The sequence below is a fragment of the Hemibagrus wyckioides genome, linkage group LG09 (assembly GCF_019097595.1).
Source record: "Hemibagrus wyckioides isolate EC202008001 linkage group LG09, SWU_Hwy_1.0, whole genome shotgun sequence".
Classification (NCBI taxonomy): domain Eukaryota; kingdom Metazoa; phylum Chordata; class Actinopteri; order Siluriformes; family Bagridae; genus Hemibagrus; species Hemibagrus wyckioides.
The window spans coordinates 16,752,446-16,775,839 of NC_080718.1; the positions used below are offsets into that span (position 1 = coordinate 16,752,446).

Genomic DNA, 23,394 nt, shown 5'->3' on the forward strand with positions numbered 1-23,394 from the left:
AAGCTTTGTTTCGTTTAATATGAACTGTTTTGAAGTTTTACCTTCCTTCTGTCCAGAATGCTGCTATTTTCACCATATATATCACATATTTACCACAATTATTACATTACTGTTCTGTAGGGGTCTTTTTTGGTAACATCTGATGCAGTTGCAGTTACTTGAACGCATGCTGATATCTGTTTTACCACTAGATGGTGTCATCACTGCTATATTTGACTTGCTATCACTGCATCACTGCTATATCTCATCTCATACTCCCAAAACATCCATAGAAAAGGTGATAGAAATATGGCTATGTGCAGAATGCATGGTTGTTGCTGTATGCTGTGCTGCCATCATCCACCAGCAACTGTGTGTAGAATGTGAAGAGTGAGAGAGGAGGGTGTGTGAATATCTTGCTTCACAGCTGCGGTGTCTACATTCCTATCTGAGCCCTACCCACTAAACAATGTGTTTGTGGGCAAACTTTAAGCAACCATGCCTCTAGTTATACTAGACACACATTCATATACATATGCATACAATGAGGCATATTCTGAGGCATACAGAGTATAGACAGGATCAGGGCTCAGTTACAGAAGGCTTGCAGCTGCTTGTGGGTATTTATTTCGGGTGATGTAATCTCAGCACTCTGGAGAATTCGGATAATCCTGATATGTTATCTCTCCCAACAAGAGAAAGAGAAGCAGGTATTAAGAGGAAAACTAAGGCGACAGTGTTGACCAGAGAGAGTTTACACCTTGCCCCATCTTTTATACTGGTCCTGGGATAGGCTGCAGACCTACCGGTTACTCTCAAGACGAATGAATAAATGATATTACATTACTATGTAAGAAAGCTTAATGCCCAGAGCTACGTTATTTTAGAGGCTCAGTGTGCTCAGTCCTGCAGAAATGGTGGATCTGAGTGCAAAACAGGCTGTCCAACATACACAGCAAAAAACCTACATCTTAGCAAGTTATATATCTCAAATCTAGTCAATTTATTCTATTATTTCTTATTAATTATATTACAGCAAGCCCAAAGTTTATTAAATATTTTTTTCTAGACATTTTGGGGTGTTTTTAAGCTTTCTTTTTCTATTTGCAGACTATTTTGTGCATTAATTTCTAGAAAAAAACTGATAGACTAGGAAAATGAAAAAAATATTCAAAAATATCTAGAGACAGGTTTAATAGTCTTAGATTTCATTTATTATAATCTTGTAGAAAGAAATATAAGACAAATTGTACAAGATTCAGGATGTCATGTTTTGTAATGTGGCAACATAACTCTGTGTCTCTCAGCAGCAACAAAATCAACAACAACAGAAAGTGAGTGTGTCTAAGGGCGTGCGGAAAGTCAGAGGCTCTTGGGAGTGTGAGTGTGACCTCCCCAGTAGCAGATGTCTGGCCCGTTTGCACTTGGCTATTTTCAGTGAACCAGGCGCAAGGGAGGAGGGGAGGGAGGTTGAATCTCAAAATAGTCGTGCAGTGGTGTGTGAGAGCCCCTCCTTCAGAGAGAGGAAGGGAAAAACGGGTCAGCGTTGGGGGTGTGAAAGACAGTAAAGGTGGACAGACAGAACAGCCTCTAAAACATGTGAGCAACAGTGGCAGTGTAGCTGCAGATCAACCTTGCTTACTTTCTCTGAATCTTTTATTAAAGCTAAAATTCGTTTTATTCCACCTGATCTCATGCAGCACAGAGGAGGTAAGCATATGCCATTATAGATGTGATTTTGCTGCCACTGGTGTGAAACAGGATAGTGTTAATAGGGTTAAATCATTTTCTACAATGAAAGGGACACTTGGAATTTGATTATCATGCATTAGAGTAGTATAATTTTATTCACTTGGAAAAAGTGCATGGTTAAGGTTATAGGCAATTATGTCATACATTATAATGCAATACATTATGCCATATATTATAATGTTGGATTAAAATCTAATCTGATTAGTTGAATCTATATAAAAATGCTGTAAGAGTTTCTACTACATATTTTTTTTTACATTGTTTTTCTGTGTACTTAGGAAGGGTTTTTTTGCTCATGGTTTAAAAAAGCAGGCTTGTGTGCTCTAATTATGAAAAGTATGAGTGCACATAGTGTTGAGAGGTTGTCTTAAGATCGTTGTTGTTGTTGTCACTGTTCTCATCCTGTTAGTTAGCTGCACATACCCAGCAAACAAACCAACATGCGAAAGCAAAAGCAGGATATCTCAGAGCTGTTTAGTCTTATGTGCATGTTGCATAGTGTGTATTAGTGTCTATATGGACACTATTGCAATTTTGTGGATATATTTGAGTATATATATATATATATATATATATATATATATATATGAGTGAAATATATGCTATTGAAATGCTCATGAAATATTACTGTAATGTTACAAGAGTTAATGGCCATTAACGCTATTATTAGAATCATGTGCAATTGTATATCATAATATTTCTTATATTTTTTTTTATTTGAGGCGATTCCAGGGTGAGATGCTGTTTTTTACATACAGTTGACCCTTACTGTAGTGTTTATTTTTGAGCTGCTGTGGTAGAAGTCTCGTGTAGGGACTCTGTCATGTTGGCAGAAGGTCTGACCTACATTCAGACATGCCACTTTATATTAGGAGGCAGGAAGCACCATGGCCAAGACTCTGGTGCCGGCGGGCAACAACACAGAGTCACAACGGCGCGGCAGTTGCTTTGGCATGTCTGCGGCGTTCTAATCCTTCAGATCTGACAGAATCCTAATTTCTTTACTTTAAGTGATGCAGTAGGTGCGAGTTCCTTTGGAGTTAGCGGGAATCTCCAAGATATAAAATAAATGGTGAGGTCACTGAAAAAGTCACACACTTTTGTTTCGCAGAGTATGAGTACTTTATGAGAACTTGATACTGTAACATTTATCTGTGAAATAAAGAAAGAAGGAACGTAAAAACATAGAAATAGATTTAAAGTGTTACTCTCTAACAGGTACTATCACAACAGTTCAAGCAAGATTTCAAGACTTAGTACAGGATGTTATAATAACTTTAGTATATTATTGTTTTATGATACTATGTGTGTGTGTGTGTGTGTGTGTGTGTATGTGTGGCTGGTTGAGAATGTCATATGTTCCCAGCAGCCGGACCCCAGTTTTAGGCCAGGGTAAAGGTTTCTGTCTCACAGTATTAAATTCCGAAATTAGACTTTTAATATCATCAGTCTGTAATTTATTCCTTAGAGACAGAGAAAGAAAAAGCAGTCAGGAAGCCAGTCATAAGACAGTAAGCATGTTATTTGTGATCTTCATCTTACCAGCAGCTAAACTCGAATCCCACAAATGTATTTATCTATTTAGAACAGGGATTCTTGAGCTTTTTTGGCCGATGGCCCCATTAAAATGGCAAATGTTTTCACAATGTCTATAAAAAGCAAAGCCACTTTGTTTAACACTTGAGTGTGTTGGACTTACTGCTGCTGAATGATGATGACGATGATGATATAATAATAATAATTATAATAATAATAATTATAATAATTATAATAATTATAATAATAATAATAATAATAATAATAATAATAATAATTATAATAATAATAATAATAAATGTATATATATATATATCCCAGCCACACCCCAGACAACCCCACATGAGGTCATGACCCTAGGTTTGATAACCTATGCCTTAGAACAACATGCCTTATCCCAGGGACATTAATTAAACAAGGTAGATTTGTTTTATTTGCCTCTTCCAATCCCTATTCACTTTATAGTCTATTGCTACCATTTATAAAAAATACATTGATTTTGTAATATTGTTATTATGTAATATTATTATTTTTAATCATTTAATTATAATAATGCCAATCAGCACATTTTTAAGAAGTCAGTATTATAGGACAAAAAAGGCTCTGGGATGTTTAGGAATCCTGCTCAGATCCTCATTATCTCATAATAATCGACTTATAAGTGAGAAGCACAGTGTCTAACATTGTTAGACACACAGTGTGTGAGATACTCACAATGCCATTACTTTGTATTTAAAGAGAAAGACAAATTATTAATGAGAATTTGTCTGCTGTTGTCTGCTAGTAAACAAGCACTACAAAGAAATAGCTTCAAAGCATTCCACCACTTATAACCTACTGGTAAGATACTGTTAAGGATACTGTCACTTACATTAGTGCACAGTGAAATTCTTTCTTTGCATATCCCATCACTGAGGGTTGAGGTCAGAGTGCAGGGTCAGCCATGATGCAGCAGCCCTGGAGCAGGGTGGGTTGGGGGCCTTGCTTAAGGGCCAAACGGTGTCAGCTTGGCGGTGCTGGAACCCCGATCTTCCAGTCCCAGAGCCTAAAGACATGGTTGTCTTTAAGAAGAAAATGTTCACAAGCTTGGGCTAAAATGTTTAATGTGACAGAAACATCCATTTTACATAGAACTAATGTCTCATTTCTTCTTATTTAATAAAAAGATACCTCAATAAGACAGTTCTGATCTGAGACTCATCGTGTCCATGCAGTTAGCATGTTTGTTTATAGTTTATTTCAAGTGAGAAAAGAGACGTTTCTTGATTTGTATCATATACATATGATACATATGAGGGTATTTCTCTCTCTCTCTTAGGAGGTGGGAGGAAACAAGAGTCCCCCGGGGAAACCCATGAGAACATAGGAAGAATGTATATAGCTTCACCCAGACTGTAACTAGAGCTTGAACCACAGTTCTTAAATGTTTAGACTCTGAAATAAATGGTCACAGTGGATTTTATTTGACTGTAAGATATCAGTAAATAAGCTATGTATAAATGTTCTGTAATGTCATGCCTTTAAACTAAATGCCCATGTTTAGTTGTAATAGACACATAATTCTGTGTTTTTAGTCTAATAGCTTTTAAAAATTACAGTACTGAAGTTATGGATGTGCTGGTAATGAGCCATGAGATATTGAATGATTATTATTAAGCTAGCTATATGTTACTGGAACAGGGCTAGACTGGGTTTGCTTATATGGCTCCATGCTATTGTTATGCTGTAGGTAAAGGTTTTCATACCTAGGATAAAGCCACAATATAATAATTCGGATAGTCTCCATTTAGTTTTATTTGCTGTGGTCCCCAAAGTGTGACCAGGGTCATCTGTGTTTGTGGCATTTGGCACAGTGTCAGTTCACAATGCATGTGGCACAGAGTTGTTTACGCTGTGAAATTGTATGTAAATTATTCACATCTCATGTGAAACTGACTCAAGTGCAGAATGTGGAAGTATGACCTCAGGCTTCCTGTATTTCATTTGGTGCTTGTACAGTCTTGAAAACCATTCTACAGTGATTACAATATTTTACGGTAGGTAATTTTTTATGTAAACATTGAAAAAATGAATCAGGTTTAATTTCAGCACATGACTTTTAGTGATTATTGTTTAATTATGTGCTTCGGCTGTGGCATCTTCCTGTTTTCTGTTTTCAAACAATTTTGATGAATTTTTTCTTCTTATGTTTTTTCTTCTCTGTACGAAGATTTCAAAAGACCCTATGATACGTGTGTTTTACATTACCTCTCACCTTGTCAAGAAAAATAAGTTTGTAAAATCTCCTCTGTGTGTGTGTGTGTGTGACATAGGACATCTGTGAGGACATATCAGATCATGTGGAGCAGATCCATGCGTTGCTGGAGACTGAGTTCTCCCTGAAGCTGCTGTCATATTCTGTGAACATTATTGTGGACATCCGCACTGTGCAGCTCCTTTGGCACCAGCTCCGTGTGTCTGTGTTGGTTCTGAAGGAGAGGCTTCTCCAGGGCCTGCAGGACTCCAACGGCAACTACACCCGACAGACTGACATACTGCAGGCTTTCAGCCAAGACCACGACGAGGTCTCACACACACACACACACACACAGGTTAGAATAGCGACAGATGTTAGGTAAGACAAAATAGGGAGAATATATACTCTACTACGTAATGCAATATATAGACAATTTATCATCTCACATTTTAGGTAGCAAATCATTTATATCTTACTCTTCTTCTTTTTTTAAAATATGCAATAAGTGCTAAAAGTGCAATAAGTGCTATTCATGTACTAGTTCTATACTGTATTTGTTTGGGAATAAAATGGGATCAAAATATACTTGTTTTCAAACCTGTTACTTTCAATACACTATACACAGTAAATAGAAGTAAATACAGTATAAACATGTTTTTAGCATTTAATAATGCTTTGGATGGTTAAAACATGGAAATCAACATACATGTGGTGCTCAGGACTGAACCTTAAACTCGGCTGCTTCCAAAAAATGATACCACTCTAATTTTTTGTTTTATGCTTAGATGATAAGTAATGAATCCCGTGAGTTTTCTCTTAGCAGATATTTCTTTAAGAATTTTATAACCTTTACCATAATTTGTAGAACACGATGGGCCGTGTTATGTTGTGCAGTACCACACCATCCTGTAGATTATTTTCCCATAAAACCCCATCCTGGAGTAAATTATTTCTTTTTATAATAAAAATGTATTTCCTATAGTAAATTTATTTTTTGTAATAAAAAAGATCAAATAATTACAATAGTTTATTTATTATAATAGGGCATGTCATACCTTGTATATCAAATAATATATGCAGCACACACATATGCACACGTACATATGCATATAACTTTGATTTTTTATCATCTTACTTCCAGGCTCGATTGGACTCTCTGACAGAGGTGGATGACTCGGGTCAGCTGATTATTAAGTGTAGTCAGGACTACTTCTCCCTGGATTGTGGCATCACCGCTTATGAACTGAGTGACTACAGCCCCAGCGAAGACCCAGAAGGCAGAGGCCTGGGTCAAGACCCACGCTCCCTCTATCCTGAGCTGCAGCGAGACTTCCCTGAATTGCTTCAGAGTGTAGATCTTCTCACTATTGCTGCCTCCAGACAGAGCCAAGAATTATCCTCACCTCCAGAGGAAGAATCAAACAAATCCACCCAGAGTTCTATAGGTGAACCAACAAGATCCAACCAGGGGCCTGTGGAGAAACCAGCCAAGTCCAACCAGGGGCCTGTGGAGGAACCAGCCAAATCCTACCAGGGGCCTGTGGAGGAACCAGCCAAATCCAACCAGGGGCCTGTGGAGGAACCAGCCAAATCCAACCAGGGGCCTGTGGAGGAGCCAGCTGGTTCCACCCCAGAGACCCAGAGTGAGCCCATGGACCAGGCACCGTCCACTGACACAGCTATGCAGGGAGAGACCGACGTTGGCCTCTCCAAGCGTCCACTCCAAGGCTCTCACAGTAATGACATATCACCTACTGAGCCTTCCATGCCCAAGAAACCCATGTATGTGGAAGAATCATCTCTGCAGTATCAAGCTGACATTAGCAGAAGCACACCCTCTCTTCTGGATCTGCCTGATCGTTCTAGATTCTGGCTGGACCTGGAGGCAGTGTACCCCACCAGTGGAAGTCAGTCAGAAGAGAATCTCCACGTCATGAATGCGAAGAACAGGCAAACAAGTCACCAAACAGCTTTCCAGAAGCGCAAAGTCCAAATGCTTCTCCAGAGAAGCTTATCTGTGGCTGATCAGGAATCTGACACTGAACACAGCAACCTTTACTCACGCTTGAAGAGCAAGCACACCAAAAACACACAAGTGAACAGTGACTCCTCCACCCCTCCACCCTCTTCAGGGGAGGAAACCTCAAATCACGATCCTCGTGAAAGCTCTTCCAGTCTGGACAATCATCTTCCCACCACAGATTCTCTGTGGATCATGCCCAAACAGAGCTGTAAGAACAACAGTCCTAAAGATGATTGCTGGTATGGTTCTGAGGAATTCCTTGCTCTTCCTGCCCAACTGAAGAAGACTGAGATGCTGGCCTCAAAGTTGGAGAGTTTGGCTCAGGCCTTACCCCCAAGAACCCTGCAACAGTCAGTTCAGGATGTGGACAATTGGGAGCTGACCGAGGCCAACACAGATTGGGAGATCAATAACCATCTCTTTTCACCCCGGCCCAATAGGAAGCACTTCTCAACAGAGAGGTTTTCATCCTCGTCCAGTGATGTGGCTCCATCTGTAGATGAAAGTATCGAGTCTGGACCCCTCAGTGACTTGGTGTCAGAAGATGAGGGTGGGTGGTGTGCACACAAGTCTCAAAGAGCTGAGAGGATTACTGTGCAACCCGAGGCCTCCAGGATGGTGCTCCAGTGTACACCTCTGATCAAGCAACTACTGGAAGACATCCAGCACCAGGAGAACTACCAGGACATTTGGGGAAAGTTAGAGGTGAGATTTTATTCTGTCTTTCAGTTAGGAATTAGGCAAATTTTAGTGCAGATACTGCTCACAAATTCCATGAACCCTTAAAAAGTTATAAACTGCAAGGCTTTTTTTGTATAAGAAGACTGGTTGTTAGAAAATCAATGTACTTATATTTATATGAACATAAATAACAACAACCTGTCATTATTTGGCCACTCAAATTCTGTCATCACAGGTTGCATATGTGCTAGAAATACACATCGTGAAGTACTTCACATAACAGTCAAACGTAGGCTTAATGATGTCCTTGCTACTTATAAATTAGGGCCATCAAATGGGATATTAAATGGGAAAATTTGGGACATCTGAACTGAACTTTGAATCCATAAAACTGGCAATCGGCTGTTCACACTTACATTTGCTATTTTCAGTAGTCCAAATCCATAACTACTAGATCAAACCACTCCAAAAGTATTATTGAACTTGTTATGGCAACTTTGATACAGAAAGTGATTGTTCTCACTATAGAACCAAATGTATACCTTTTGGATACACAAACAAACCCCTAACCATTCGCTTGCCCAGGAAGGAGGAGATGCAGCAGGTTTGATTTCATATCCTGGACTTTTAGTTCTGCAGTGAGGAATAGTTAAAAAAAAGCTGGTACACTGCTGCCACCTGGTGGCTCACAGAAAATATAGTAATATAATCAGAAGCATCATTCTGTGTCCTTTAGAATCTTATTTTGCCATGTAATCAAAGATGTGAAAGTGAAAATATATGCATATTGTGCATGAGAAAATATATATTAGTAAGCTTAACAATCAAACAAACAACCCTCTCTCTCTCTCTCTCTCTCTCTCTCTCTCTCTCTCTCTCTCTCTCAGGCATAACATTATAAGCACTGACAGGTGAAGTGAATAACACTGATTATCTCCTCATCATGGTACCTGTTAGTGGGTGGGATATATTAGTCAGCAAGTGAACATTTTGTCCTCAAAGTTGATGTGTTAGTAGCAGGAAAAATGGTCAAGAGTAAGGATTTCAGCGAGTTTGACAAGGGCCAAATTGTAATGGCTAGATGACTGGATCAGAGCATCTCCAAAACTGCAGCTCTTGTGGGGTTTTCCCGGTCTGCAGTGGTCAGTATCTATCAAAAGTGGTCCAAGGAAGGAACAGTGGTGAACCGGTGACAGGGTCATGGCCAAGGCTCATTGATGCACGTGGGGAGTAAAGGCTGGCCCGTGTGATCTGATCCAAACTGCTGACAAAGTTAATGCTGGTTCTGATAGAAATCTGTCAGAATGTACAGCGCAAGACAGGTCAGGACTGTTTTGGCAGCAAAAGGGGGACCAACACAATATTAAGCAGGTGATCATAATGTTATGCCTGATCGTCATATATACATGTTTAGCATACATTTTTCCTGTTACTAAACCATGCAATACATCTGTCATGAAACATTCTATAATGTTCTTCCATATCTGAACTGAACCCCCTCATGATTAGTCTCCTCCAGCTGATAAGATGAATCAGAATCTGTAGTGGAGATGAGAAGACATGTGATGAGATGAAAGAAATGATAAAATGAATGACTTTGGCTAGTTTGGTTTTCTGCGTCTATATTGTGAGAAAGAAAAAGGAACAGAAGAAAGAGTGAATGGGTGAGTGTGTGTTTGTGTCTGTGAGGATGACTGGGCCAGGCTGAGGCAGGCAGCCGCATCCACCTGAGATGATGCGTGTCACGGGGGGAAGTGATTGATTACATTAGCATGCGGCCCCTGGAGATGACTTCATCCTCTCGGCAACAGACAGATGGCAGCTGAAGCCTTTGCTGGGGGGAGTCTCAGGGGCTTAGTCAAGTGTGACGCTCCTGACCAACCTCTTCTCCATCTTCCTCTCTCTCTCTCTCTCTCTCTCTCTCTCTCTCTCTCTCTCTCTGTGTCTCCCTCTGTCTCTGTCCCTCTCTCTCCATCTATCCTGATATATTTCGGTGCACTTTCTCTTTTTCTAAGGCGGTATATTGGATATCCTTTTTTCTTCATCTTCTTGTAATAGGCTCTCTGTTAACACAGTGACCACAGGCTACATATTCATCTACTCTGAGACTTTTTTGGTGTAGAGGAGGAGGAGGACAAGAAGACTACATATACAAAGTACCAGCAAAGCCATTTGATCTCCACTGATGCTTGCATAATGGCTGTGTTGTGTTTGTTAGCTCTCTGTCTACATCAGCAGTGTATAATCTGAGGGCCCTGGTCCTCCCAGTGGCATGATCAACAACCATTGTTGGATTTTTTTATTATTATTACCTGAACTTACATATCCTGGGCCGCATTCCCATTAAACCTTGGGGCTACAAACTAGAGGTTTCAAAAGAAAGACTTTTGACATTTCAAAGATTATTTAATATTCATTTGTCTTTAGTATCTGCTTTATTCTGGTCATGGTTGAGCCTACCTTGGGCTAAAGACTAATAATGAGGGCCAAATGACCTAAAATGGGCCACTTGTTCAGTGCACGGCACCATGCACACACCCTTTACAACACTCATTCACAGATTTGGACAATTCAGAGTGCTGTTTGCATGTTTTTGGTCAGTGGCTGGAATAGTTTGTTGACACGTAACCATCACACCCACATGTAAGCCCAAGCTTTCCAAGTTCCAGCATGGCAGTGTCACTGTGCACAAAGCAGGGTGTGCAAATGTTGGAGTGGAAGAACTCGAGAGTCCTGACTTCACCCACACTGAACACCTTTGGGATGAACAGGAACAGCACCTCATGCTCTTGTGGCTGAATGAGCAAATCCCCAATAGCCACATTCCTAAATCTAGTGGAAACCCTATAAAGAAGAGTGGAGGTTATTATAACAGCGAAGAGCGACATCTGGAATGGGATGTAATGGGATATAATCTATCTATCTATCTATCTATCTATCTATCTATCTATCTATCTATCTATCTATCTATCTATCTATCTATCTATCTATCTATCTATCTATCTATCTATCTATCTGTCTGTCTGTCTGTCTGTCTGTCTGTCTGTCTGTCTGTCTGCCTGTCTGTCTGATCTATCTATCTATCTATCTGTTCATTCATCTGTCCATCAGGTTAATAATACTATAGTGTAAACCTCATTACAAAGGTAAACAAAGCCTTCTGCTTTTTTGTCCCATAAGATATATATATATATATATATATATAGCTGCTTCTCTACAAATGTCCAGTTGGAGAGATTCTTTTCTAAATTGCATGAGGATGTTGTAAAATGTTGCTTCTTGTAAAATCTTGCACTTGTTTTCATTTTTACCAGCTTTACTTCTTGAAAATAGTCATGATCAATTCCTCACATACTTGGTCGAGGTACCACATTTTTCCAAACTGCTGCTTGTTCAATGCCATAGTGCAGCTGAAAGTGCTTAGAGGAGAACACTAACTGTCATATTCAGTAAACATGAACTCACTGATGCCTACAGTTGGAGTCATGCTGATCGCTTGATTGTACTCTATTTGCCAGGGATGTGGATTCATTGGTATTCAAATGCAGTGATAGAGAGAAACTTTAGGCAGCTTCTGGCACTCAGATATTTCCAGGGTACGTTCATTTCTGTCTTATTTATATTGCGTACCTATTATGTTTATACATTATGTAGCTTAGCAAGAGAACTGTTAAAGCAGAGAATCCCAGCTGCCCTGTCTGTGTTCAGACCTGAGGATGACTCTTACACAGAGAACACCCTTTCTTCGTCTTTCTCTCATTCTTGCTCGGGCCTTTCTCTCTCTCTCCTTTTCTCTCTCCAGCACTTAGCTTTGAAAACAGAGGCAGTCTTGCCCACTTCAAAGCTGCTCTTCTTCAGAAGTCGAAGCTAAATATTCGATAAATTATAGCTTTCTTGGCTGGCATGTGAAGAGTTCATTTGTATCAATATCTTTGATTTTCACCAATGTTAGGTAATGAGCTGCTATAGCAAAAATGGAGCAGCATCCTTGGATAAAGCCTGGGGGTCTGGCTATATAGTTCATTAGTGATATTACAAAGTGCCATTTGATCTGTTCAGGTTTATGGCATTAGAATGTGGCTCCAGAGGACTGTGATGCTTAAGTGTACGCATTTCACTGTAATTAGAGGACTGTGTTCCCCTCTCTCTGTCTTCTCCCTCTGGTCATCCACAGGCTTGATCTGAGAGTAAATGGATACAAGGAATGATAATGATTCTTTATGGCAGGTGCAGTTTTACAGATGACCAAAAGGTGGCAGTGGTCACACATCAGAACAGTACCAGCAGTTTTCCTTCAGCAGCCCAGGCACATCAAGGACAAGTGCTGAATGACATTGTGCTAAACACTGTCCACGTTAGATTAAAGCACACTGCTGCTCCGCAAGTTTGTGTGCCTCAGACTTTATCAGCGATATCCAAATTTAAATGGGGGCTTGCATCGGTGGTGCTGATCCAACGTCTTTGCAGTTTTATCGGGTCTCATGGTTGGATTTCACATTAGACAGTTAAGAGAATTTAGATTCTTTAGAAGTCCTGTATGTTTGTGCACACTGGAATGTATATGAGGCAAATTCATATATGCATAAATATTATATATCATTTAACCTCTCTGTCGTTACAGAAGGTCCCGTGTTTCCAGGAGAAAAAATATTTGCAAAGAAATAAGGTTCTAAATTCAAATGTTTCCAAAAAGTCAGAATATAATTCAGAATATAGCATATAATATTTTTTGTGGAATGTTTGTAGGACTGATTGATGTGATACAAAATTGATATTGTAAGAAATTATGTGAGAATACACTTTTCTAAGATATACTCAATGTTTTAATTAATATATTAGAAATGTTAAATAATTGCAAACTGACTGGAAGCAGCTGATTTGATGCATAACTGATCTGATGTCTTTAAAATGGTAAAATGTTAAAATGATTCCCATTTTTTTCTTACAATATTAAATCATTTCATTTTTATTTGTCTTATTTGTCTGTTTGTAGGGCTTCGTCTCTAAGCTGGATGAGTTTATCCGCTGGCTGAGGGAAGCACTGGAGAGCACAGAGAACTGGACACCACCACGAGCCGATATCGAGAGCCTCAGACTTTACCTGGAAACACACCTTGTGAGTCCAACACACACACACACACACACTTGAACCATATGAAGTGGCCATGCAGCCATACTGGAATGTTCCCGTCATTCTTATTAATCAGTTTCTTTCTCACACACTAGAGATGCACTCCCTAAAAGCTTCACAGTGGAACCGTTATTTCAGTGATGGGAGTGTGAGGGATTGAAACAGTAGCCTTCTCCCATACAGCAGTGATCATTTATTTACTACACGATCAGGGATACAAGGCCAGGCTGATATTGAACAGTTATTACAAACTATAAAAATTGCAAAGCCTTCAGATTTCAGAGCAAAGGCCTCATCACCATGTTCACACCATTTTTACTCTTCTAAGAGAAACATCACATTGAGTTTTATTAGGAAAGGCTGCACTCCTTCATACTGATGTAGAGATGTGCAGAGATGTGTTTTTTACAGATTTAATGTCTGACTCATAGCCCAGCTGCCACATGGAATGTGAGTGTGTGTGTGTGTGTGTGTGTAGCATGGCTCTTTCCGGTACCCATGGGAGAATTATAACACGGGGGTTGACTGCAGGGGGAGAGGGAGGGCTGTGTTTATAAGGCATTGAGGGATGGTGTGAAATGAAACGGCTATTGATTGAGCTTGATGGTGGATCCAGGTCCCTGAATCACATTAACGAGGGACGCGGCAGCCTGTGTTGGCAAATGAGTAGCAGGGATAAGAGCTTGCAGTTACAGAGAACACACACACACACACAACACACACTATTCAAAGATGTTTAAACTAAGGAAAATAAAAAGGTTATATATTAGGCTATGGATACATTCCAAGGCAAGGTGCTCAGTCCTGATTTAAGTTCATCATTTTGATTGTCCCGGATCCAATACTAGCCTGAATACTAAATTGAACTGCATGCACAAAAGTATTCCTATCACAATGAATTTACAGTGACCCAATTACGGCAAGTGAAATAAAAATGTGTAAATAAAATACATATTGCAAATCCAATTTTTTGTCATATATATATATATATATATATATATATATATATGTATGTATATCACAGATTTTATTTTGCTGGATATTATGAACAGAAAATGTCTCAGACTTTTTCATTTCTTATTTTGGCCGACTTTCATTTGTGATACTGAAATCTGATACAGATTTGACGTGCGTTCAGAATTTGTGTGACTTTTTCAACACTCCTTCTCAGTACGTATGACAACTGTGCGCTGGTAGGAATTAGTCTCGTGAGCAGTGTTCTCAAGTGCATGTGCCCTGATCAGACTAGTGCTGTATATAGAGCAGATTAACAAGAGAATGTGAACAACCCAAGAAAAAAAGAATTAAATTTTAGCTGTAAACTGAAATCGAACACTTTTTAAATTACTGTATTATTATTATTATTATTATTATCATCATCATCAAAACACCAATAATAATAATAATAAAAAAAAATAAAAATAATAATGGTTATTATTATTATTATAATAATTATAATAATAATAATTCTGACACTAAATATCTAAAGATACTTGCAACCTTAATCTGGCAAAACATACTTAATATATTAGATAGATAGATAGATAGATAGATAGATAGATAGATAGATAGATAGATAGATAGATAGACTTTGTTGATCCCATGAGGGAAATTCTTGGGTTATAGCAGCTTAGACAGTTACAAGATACAACACATACAAAAATATAAAATGTAAAATTATTAATATATTAATATAAATTATTAATATATATTTACTTAATATGAATGGATGAAAAAAATGGCAGATCTGTTATGCTGTAATAGGAATGTCACTGGTATGGTTTGGGTTTACTTGTCCCCTTTAGAGCATCACTGCAAATCAGTACCAAGTTACTCAGTCTGATCATCCTATGATGAAGCATTTCTATCAGTGATCTCTTCTAGCTTAATGAGTATGAAAAATATTGAACTCTATGGCCTGTAGGGCTATGCGGCCACCGGAACTCAACTGGATCGAAAACCATCAGAGGTTTTGGACCAACATGTTAAACACCACCATCACTCTATACCACCATCATCATCCTCATTCACTCTAAGCACATTGTTACATTGTATAATAATATATGAATATTATACCTTAATATTATAATACTTGTAAGGTATAAATATAATAAAATCAGTCCTAAAAGTAGAAAAAAAGAAAGAAAACATTTTCAGAATTAAATTCCGGTGGGGAATGCTGGGAATCTGATCTGAGGCACCTCTAGTCTTTTTTTCCATTTCCTACAACCCAGTTTTGTGGACATTCACAATTTATACAACAGTTAGTTCTGGTCCACTAATTTGATTGGACGAGCGGTGCTCCAGCAGTGCTTATATTTAGTATGAGCTCACTGAGACGTTTCACTGTTTGTATCACTCTGCTCGTCTATGTTCGCCACGTAAAATTCCAATTCTACCGATATATTACAGTAGAGTTAGCGACGTCATCAGCGGACATGGTGAACGATGCATTTTTCATGAACTTCTTCTCTAAAATATGAATGCTTGTCAGATGAAGATGAAAAGGAAGAAGGGAAGCCAATTTCACCAGATTTACTTATTTTATTCATAACACATATGAACAAACTTACTAAAGGCCAATTCACACCAAAAGCACTTATGAAGAGATTTCAAGCTTCTGTTGTGCCCAAGACTTAAATCCATACCAGCTGTGAAACGCAGCCTGAAAACACTTCCATCCTGTCCATCATGCTGTGTGTTTACACACATGGAAGTGAAACAGAAACTCCGCAGAAATTCATGCAAATTCATAAAGAAAAATGATATTGCTCTAATAACATGAGGGTCAAGCATTTAAAAACTGCTATGCTATAAAAGTTATGCTGTGGATTTTCACCTTCTCATAGTTCATGTTCATGGTTCATGACTCTGGTGCTTTATACTTAATCCCACTTTAACAAAAATCACCAAAGTAACAACTATTCACTGTACGGTAATTATTTAAAGTGCAAAATAGTTTTTTAGCTGTTGTGAAGCAGATTATTTACAAGGTCCTCAAGCATGGAATTGAATTGAGTTAGGAAGAGATCACGACTTGCAGAGAATCCAATATTTCAAACCTGTTAATGTAACATGAGTGGCTTGTATTGCAGTCAGACATAATGGGTAAGAGGCATCTTATATGTACAACCATGAGCATTTAGTTCTACTGATAAACATACAAAGTAAAAAATTTGGCAACAAACCATTAACTATAGCTCATCTAGCATTTCATTTACAGTATACAGTATGCATAACACGACTCATGTCTTTTACACCAAATGAAACTAATCCTGTCTATATTTTATTATATATTTACACTGTGGATTTTAGACTGTTGGAGTTTAAAGTAAAAACATATACATATATCTATGCTAAAGGTTTATTACACTACCACTAAAATATTATTGTCAAATCTAGTGACGAAAAAAGAAAATCTCTTTTCTGTAAGTCCTGTCAGTCAGCTGGTTATTGCTACCACTGAAAAGCGATATAAAATCTGTAAGTGAAATCTAACCATATGTCATTACGGAAATGTTATTGCACTGCACTGCGAACTCTCGGATCTTTAAAGGGAATGAGAGGAACTGATTTGAGAGGAGAGATTTGTTTGGATATTACAGCAGCAAGACTTCAGTGACAGCACCACACCTCGATAATAATGTATTCATTCAAACCCAATCCTTTTTTTTCCCACATTGCTCTGTGCCATGTTTCCGACTACGCCTGTGGTGATGAAAATACCAGCACATATAAAATGGCGAGCTCCGTTGGCTTTAACATAGAATCGACACACTCAAATTCCATCAAACCACCACACCACACCACAACACACACCCCATTGGTCCCCAGACACTGTCTGAGCTAATGGTATTCTCTCGCCTCTATCTATCACCTCCTTCACACACGCAGACACACTCACACACCCTCTCCTGCTCTTTCTCTCTCTCTCTCTCTCTCTCTCTCTCTATATATATATATATATATATATATATATATATATATATATATATATATATATATATATATATATATATATATATATATATATATATATATATATATATACACGTGTGTGTGTGTGTGTGTGATTTGGGGATTATGCAGGGGGGAAGCTTGTGGTCCAGTGGTTGCTTCGGGCACATCTATTGGTGTCACGTCAGTGATAACCTGGCTGCCCTGCTGTCAGGTCTGAGCAGGAGAGTCAAAGTGTACGAGCTGAGCTGCCTACCTGCTCCTGCACACAGTTCCAACACAACAAAACACTTACCAACAACAACACGGCACAACAAAACACGCCTCACGTGCCAAGCTCCTGACAAACCGGCAGCTTGATTGCATATATACACACCAAACACACACTCCAGGACACGGGAGAAGGTCTTAGTTTCGCATGGGAAATTTATGCAGATTATATTTCCTCTATGACTTGAGAGTGGTCAAGGTAAAGGGTGTTAAAAAAGGAAGCAAGGGCACTTTGCTTTTGTCGAGAGTGATCATGCACTCCAAGAAATTGTCCTCTCTTGTGAAGCTTTACAGCAGCAGGAGTCTACAGCAAGATGCACTGTGTATTAAATACAACCTGATAACCTCATAAAAAGATGATGCGCACAGGATTATTGGTGACAGTCAAGCATGAATTAAAAGTGTATCTCTTCTTAAAAAGAATCTTCTTTAGAAGATTTTAATATGATTGTGATATTCATTCCCTTGCTCTTATTAAGGTTTAGTATTTGATTTCATCATTTTTATTTTCTTCCTCCAATTAATATATGATAATATATGATAGCACACAGAAAGTCCTTTCCACACAGACTGAACGTTTGTATTAGCATTCTCATTCTGGTGTGTGATTTTTTTTTTAAAGGCATTCAGTCAGTGACAGATATCTGGTATTGCTGGCTTTTGTTTATTTGTTTACTCATTTTTAAGGTGTTTAGGTCTGTAAAGGATATCAATTCAGTCTGTATTCAGAGCCATAAATAAGCGTTCTTCACACTTGCTCTTGTCTGTCATCGGTGATAGATGTGCATGTGTGCTGATCCATCACCAGCGTATCCCCCTCACTCCATCTCCGCATCAGAAACTGCTGCCTTCCTTAACCTTCTCATCTTCCAGCCTACACCCAGGCAGCCTAAAGTATTGGACAGCTCATTTAGCATATGCGCAATTCATATTCATTTAGAGCACCTATGAGAATGTTTAAAGCTTTTGGGATCAAGTCACATCATTTTTCTCCGCATCCAGCAGGTTATAACCAGTGCTATAATACATTTCTTAAGATACATTAATTCAAAAAGGAAAAAGAGTTGATTAAATACTGAAAGCATTAACAGTGATAAAGTGTTGCATACAGGCCTGTACTAACAGAATCAATATTAAGTGTTGGTCTTTATGAGAAGACAATGGATATGTTTAGAGATGAGATGTTTTTCTGATTATGGTTTAAAATAGTTTACATTTTTCAAGCTTAATACAATGTGTTATTAGAAAGTCTTGCTGTGATTATGGTGACCTGTAAAATGTATGATGTATCAGTACAGTATTATTGAGCCCTGCCATGTTAAGACCCGACTTTACAAAACACTTCAAATCAAAAATCAACACACAGAAAGACAAAATCGAGTCTTTTAGAAACCATACCCCTGCCCAATAAAGCCCTAGATTTACACAAACCAGATGCAGATAAATGCAAAAACTCACAGATCACTAAGATTGGCTAATGTTGCTGTGATTGACAGGGGAAAGAGAATAGGTCATCCCTCCCATAAATGGCTGTTGTATCCTGAGGATAGGGGCAATGCTCTTGGGAGCCCAGTTTTTTTTTATTTGAGATATTTATTTGAAGCAGTTACTGCTGAGTCAACAGGATAAAGCAAAGGTCTCTGTTTGGTCGTCTGCCATTTCAGTCAAATGACCAAGTTCAATGAAAAGCAGGAGATTATGAGAGTAACCACGGCATCCACTCCATCCACAGTTGCAGAGGAAGTGTCTCATCCCTTGATGATGGCAAGGAGGCTTGTTTATGAAAAAAATCCAGTTTATTGCTAGTTTAATGCCTAAGTAGACAGACATACATACAGACAGAGTGAGTCCTAGGCAGGTAGAAATTATTCATTATACATGCCAGTAGACATTCTGATGTACAGGAGTGAAGGCTGGTAGAGCTGCATGCAGAACACTAGTGAACATGGATATTGTCAGAGAGACAGGCACAGACAAAGAGGCCTCTTCTCTAGACAGAGGCAGAGGGAAAGATAGAGGGATGCTCAGATAGCCAGTGGCAGCTCCAGGCTCTCTCGGCAGGACCAGTCAGATCAGACCAGCCGGTAATGGTGTGAAACAGGGCTGGGGGAGATGTGAGGAGATGAGAATGGAAGGGGAAGATGGCCCTAGGCACCTCACTGCAGGCCGCCTCGTGGGATCGCTCTCCCTGCACACCCTCCACCCCCGCCTCACATCTTCAACCACACAGCACTCCCCCCCACCTCTCCTCCAGGAGCCGGGATAATGCTCTCTACACTTTGATTACACTTAGCAAGTGGAGAGCCCTCTGTTGGGTATTATCAAAACCAATCAACATGAAAGTTTGCGCTGCGGCAGTGGCACCCACTGAGAGGGAGCTACGAGGTGTGTGTGTGTGTGTGTGTGTGTGTGTGTGTGTGTAGAGGATTTGGGAAAGGGAGTGTAGTAGTTGAAATAGAGACATCAGAATAAATGGACAGGCGCTCGGGGGAAGCGCACACGCCCGAGAGTTATGGGACGCACGTCTGATGGATCCTTTGAGCCAGGAAGGAAGGTACACTATTGTATCACTCTTTAGAAAGACAGAAAGGGAGAGAAGAAAGAGTAAAATAGTTTCTCCCTTGCTGAATGGAGTGGGCTTCGGAGGTCATTTTCTGGAGGGCACATCTGTGGGAGAAATGGCTTCAGTTTTATAATGTCATTTGAATATTAGTTTATGCCACGGATGATGTATTAGAGGGACGTCTGTCATTTGTTAATAATTCAGCACGCCACAGATAGCAGGGTTGACTCAGACAAATACGCGTAGAAGGAGAATAGAGGCTCCAATGCACAGAGGCACGCCGCTTTATGAATAATGTGTGTTTGAGGTCTGGGAGTGTGTGAAGGATCTTTAGAGGTTGTGTGAAGCCAGTGTGTCAAGAGATTATGTGCATTTTCAGCAATTGCACAAAGGCCCCTAATGTGACTTATGAGCATTTGTTTCAAGAGTGCAGATGAATCGAGATGAAAGGAGACAGTGCTGCCGGTGGGGTGTGTGTTTGTGTGTATGTGTGTGTGTGTGTGAGAGAGAGAGAGAGAGAGAGAGAGAGATGTAACAGAGACTCTGACAATGGTATGAGGGACTATTTGAGTTAAAGAGAAAATATCTCAGATTATATTATGTGCATATGTGGGTATGTGTGTGTGTGAATGAGAGACACAGGGAGCGTGAAAGCATGAGGAAATGTGTGAGATATAAACTGTGTGAGTGTGAGGATATTTCTCTGCATGGAGATATCATGCTGTGTGTGTTTCTGTTCGTGTGTGTGTGTGTGCAGAGCTTCAAGCTGAATGTGGACAGTCACTGCGCTCTGAAAGACAGTCTACTGGAGGAGGGGAAGCAACTGCTGGAACTCATCACCTGCCACAAATCAGGTAGTGCACCGGCAAGCTGCACATTTATTATTAATGTTTATATTAACATACTGACCTTCAGAATTTATAAATCCTCAAATAAGCGCTTCTCAGCCATCGCCGCTACTGCATGCTCGCCTTTTCACATCCACTCTGAGCGCGTCTGGCTGAATTGAGTTGTGGGATAAAGCAGCGAGTGGAATGTGAGCAGACGCAATAGTGCAGTGCTCTGTATGAAGAGAGCTGGAATTAAGAACAGCGGGAACTAAAGTCAAAGGCCACCTACTAGACCTGCTCTCACATCTCCCTCTATCCCAGTCCTGTTTTCTCTTCCTCAATCTTTTCTTTCTTTCTTTCTTTCTTTCTTTCTTTCTTTCTTTCTTTCTTTCTTTCTTTCTTTCTTTCTTTCTTTCTTTCTATGATTATTTCCCTGAAGCCTCTGGCAGAGGGCTGTGCAAATGTACAAATCCACTAAGCTGACCTCCCTGTCAGCTGGTTAAGCCAGACACTATTAAATATGCAGATGGCCGCCCGGAGCAGGACTGTTCTTACCGTGCCCATCAGACCATGCCCCTCATACCAAGCTCCCTCATACCAATCTCTTACACACACACACACACACACACCTATACATCTAATCTCCTTTGGCTTGGAGCATCCTCTCAGTATATATATTAGACATTGCCATTATAAGTAAATCTCCTCCCAACACTCCACCCCGGCCCCTAATACCTGGTTTCCTAGCAACTCAGCAAATCCAAGCTTTCGGCAGGTGCGAGAGGTGGCATGGTGCTACACTCAATAGACAAAAACTCCTCATGCACACAGAGCATTGCGGCACTCCTGCCCCTCATGTGTGTGTTTTTAATTACCTGGAGCAGGATTTGGAGTGAGCAGACTGTGGCAATGGCAGGAGTCGTGTCTCTAGAAATGGCTCTGCGTGCACAGGAATTAATGCAGAACTCACTCTTATAATAGCCCAGACTATTATAGTTGATGAGACCTCCAGCTAAAACTAACAAAAATACAAGTTTGTTAATTGAAAAGATAAATCTGTAAAGTAAGAGATTAAGAGGATGGAGTGTTTGTGCTTGTCTGTTAAACCAAAAGTTCAGGTCTAAATGTTCATAACACAGACAGACAAAGCTGAAGAAGAAAACAAACTTAAACACAATAATCACACACAAAGCCCCTGAAAAAGAAACTAAGAAGCTACTAGTAAGGTGTAGTATTACAGAGATGTGTGGTATCAATTCATCCCAAACAAAGGATACAGCACAATATTAACACAAAAAAACATAAGGGGCAACAAAATAAAGAGAGTATGGCAATGTGAGCCATGATGCAATAATTTACTGATTCATTTAAAAACTACAACCAAATGTAAACTAGAATGATTATTTTAAAACTGATTGAAATAAAATAAAACCGCAAATGTGATTAATTTCCATTTTCAGAAAGCTACACATCGTGCAGTGTGTATTCATGCATTCAACCGCAGAATGAATTGAAAATATATAACAATAAAAAAAAGATTGATTGCCACTGATTCCCGCTACGAAGTGGCTGAAAAGTAAAAGCCTGAGTATTTCCCTCCTTCTGATTAGTTCCTCTAAAGAGAGACATTAAAATTGACATTAAACTATCAAACTACCATTCTTTGACTACATCACACCACTCCTTATATGATGGAGATGCTGATGGTAGTGATTAAGCTAATGTTTGGAGTATTATTAGTGGTGATGTGGTTGCACTTGCTGTGGTGGAGATGAGGGAATGTGTGTAGGGGTGGTGCTTAAATGGGAGGCATGATGAATGGAGGAATCACAGCACATTAAAGACTCGTTAAAGGCGACTAGTGGGAGACGTGTGTGTGGGGGACTTGCTGGACCTCTGCACTGCTGAGCAGGGATTCACCACACTGGCTAATACTTTATGTATGTGCATAGAAACAATGCGTGTATATTTTCAGTTTGGTGTCGTGTAAATGTATGTTTAAGTGTACTTGGTTGGAGAAAGCAACAAAGGCAAAATAATAAAACATGTGGTACTCTGTGGATGAATGCATTCTGTGTGTGGAAATGAGCTTGTGTGTGTGTATGAATGGGAATATAATGTGTGTATGTGTGTGTGTGTTTGTGTATATGCAGGCCTCCGGGACATGCTCCAGATGATTGCGCACCAGTGGCAGGAGCTTCAGAGGCAGATCCGCCGGCAGCACGGTTGGATGCTGCGCACACTGGACACCATCAAAGCCAAGATCCTGACCACTAAGACAGACGGGGACCCTAAAAACACAGAGGACCCCGATCTCCATGCCAGCTCTGAGGTACGGTCTATTAACCCAGCTAGGCTGCCCAATCTCAGACCCATTTCCTACACTACATCCCTCTTTGGCTCCTTTTTTCTCCCCTCCTTCCAATCCCACTCCAC

General features: G+C 39.6%; 1 protein-coding gene across 2 annotated transcripts in view; it reads left to right on the forward strand.

Moving 5' to 3' along the window:
- Window positions 1-23,394, forward strand: part of akap6 (A kinase (PRKA) anchor protein 6) — a 94,398-nt gene that overhangs the window by 14,836 nt on the left and 56,168 nt on the right. For both annotated transcript variants that reach the window (XM_058399916.1, XM_058399917.1), the window contains 5 exons: window positions 5,580-5,831; window positions 6,645-8,231; window positions 13,201-13,323; window positions 20,886-20,982; window positions 23,112-23,290. In XM_058399916.1, coding sequence (XP_058255899.1) covers window positions 5,580-5,831; window positions 6,645-8,231; window positions 13,201-13,323; window positions 20,886-20,982; window positions 23,112-23,290 — 2,238 coding nt within the window. The remainder of the gene's footprint in view (window positions 1-5,579; window positions 5,832-6,644; window positions 8,232-13,200; window positions 13,324-20,885; window positions 20,983-23,111; window positions 23,291-23,394) is intronic.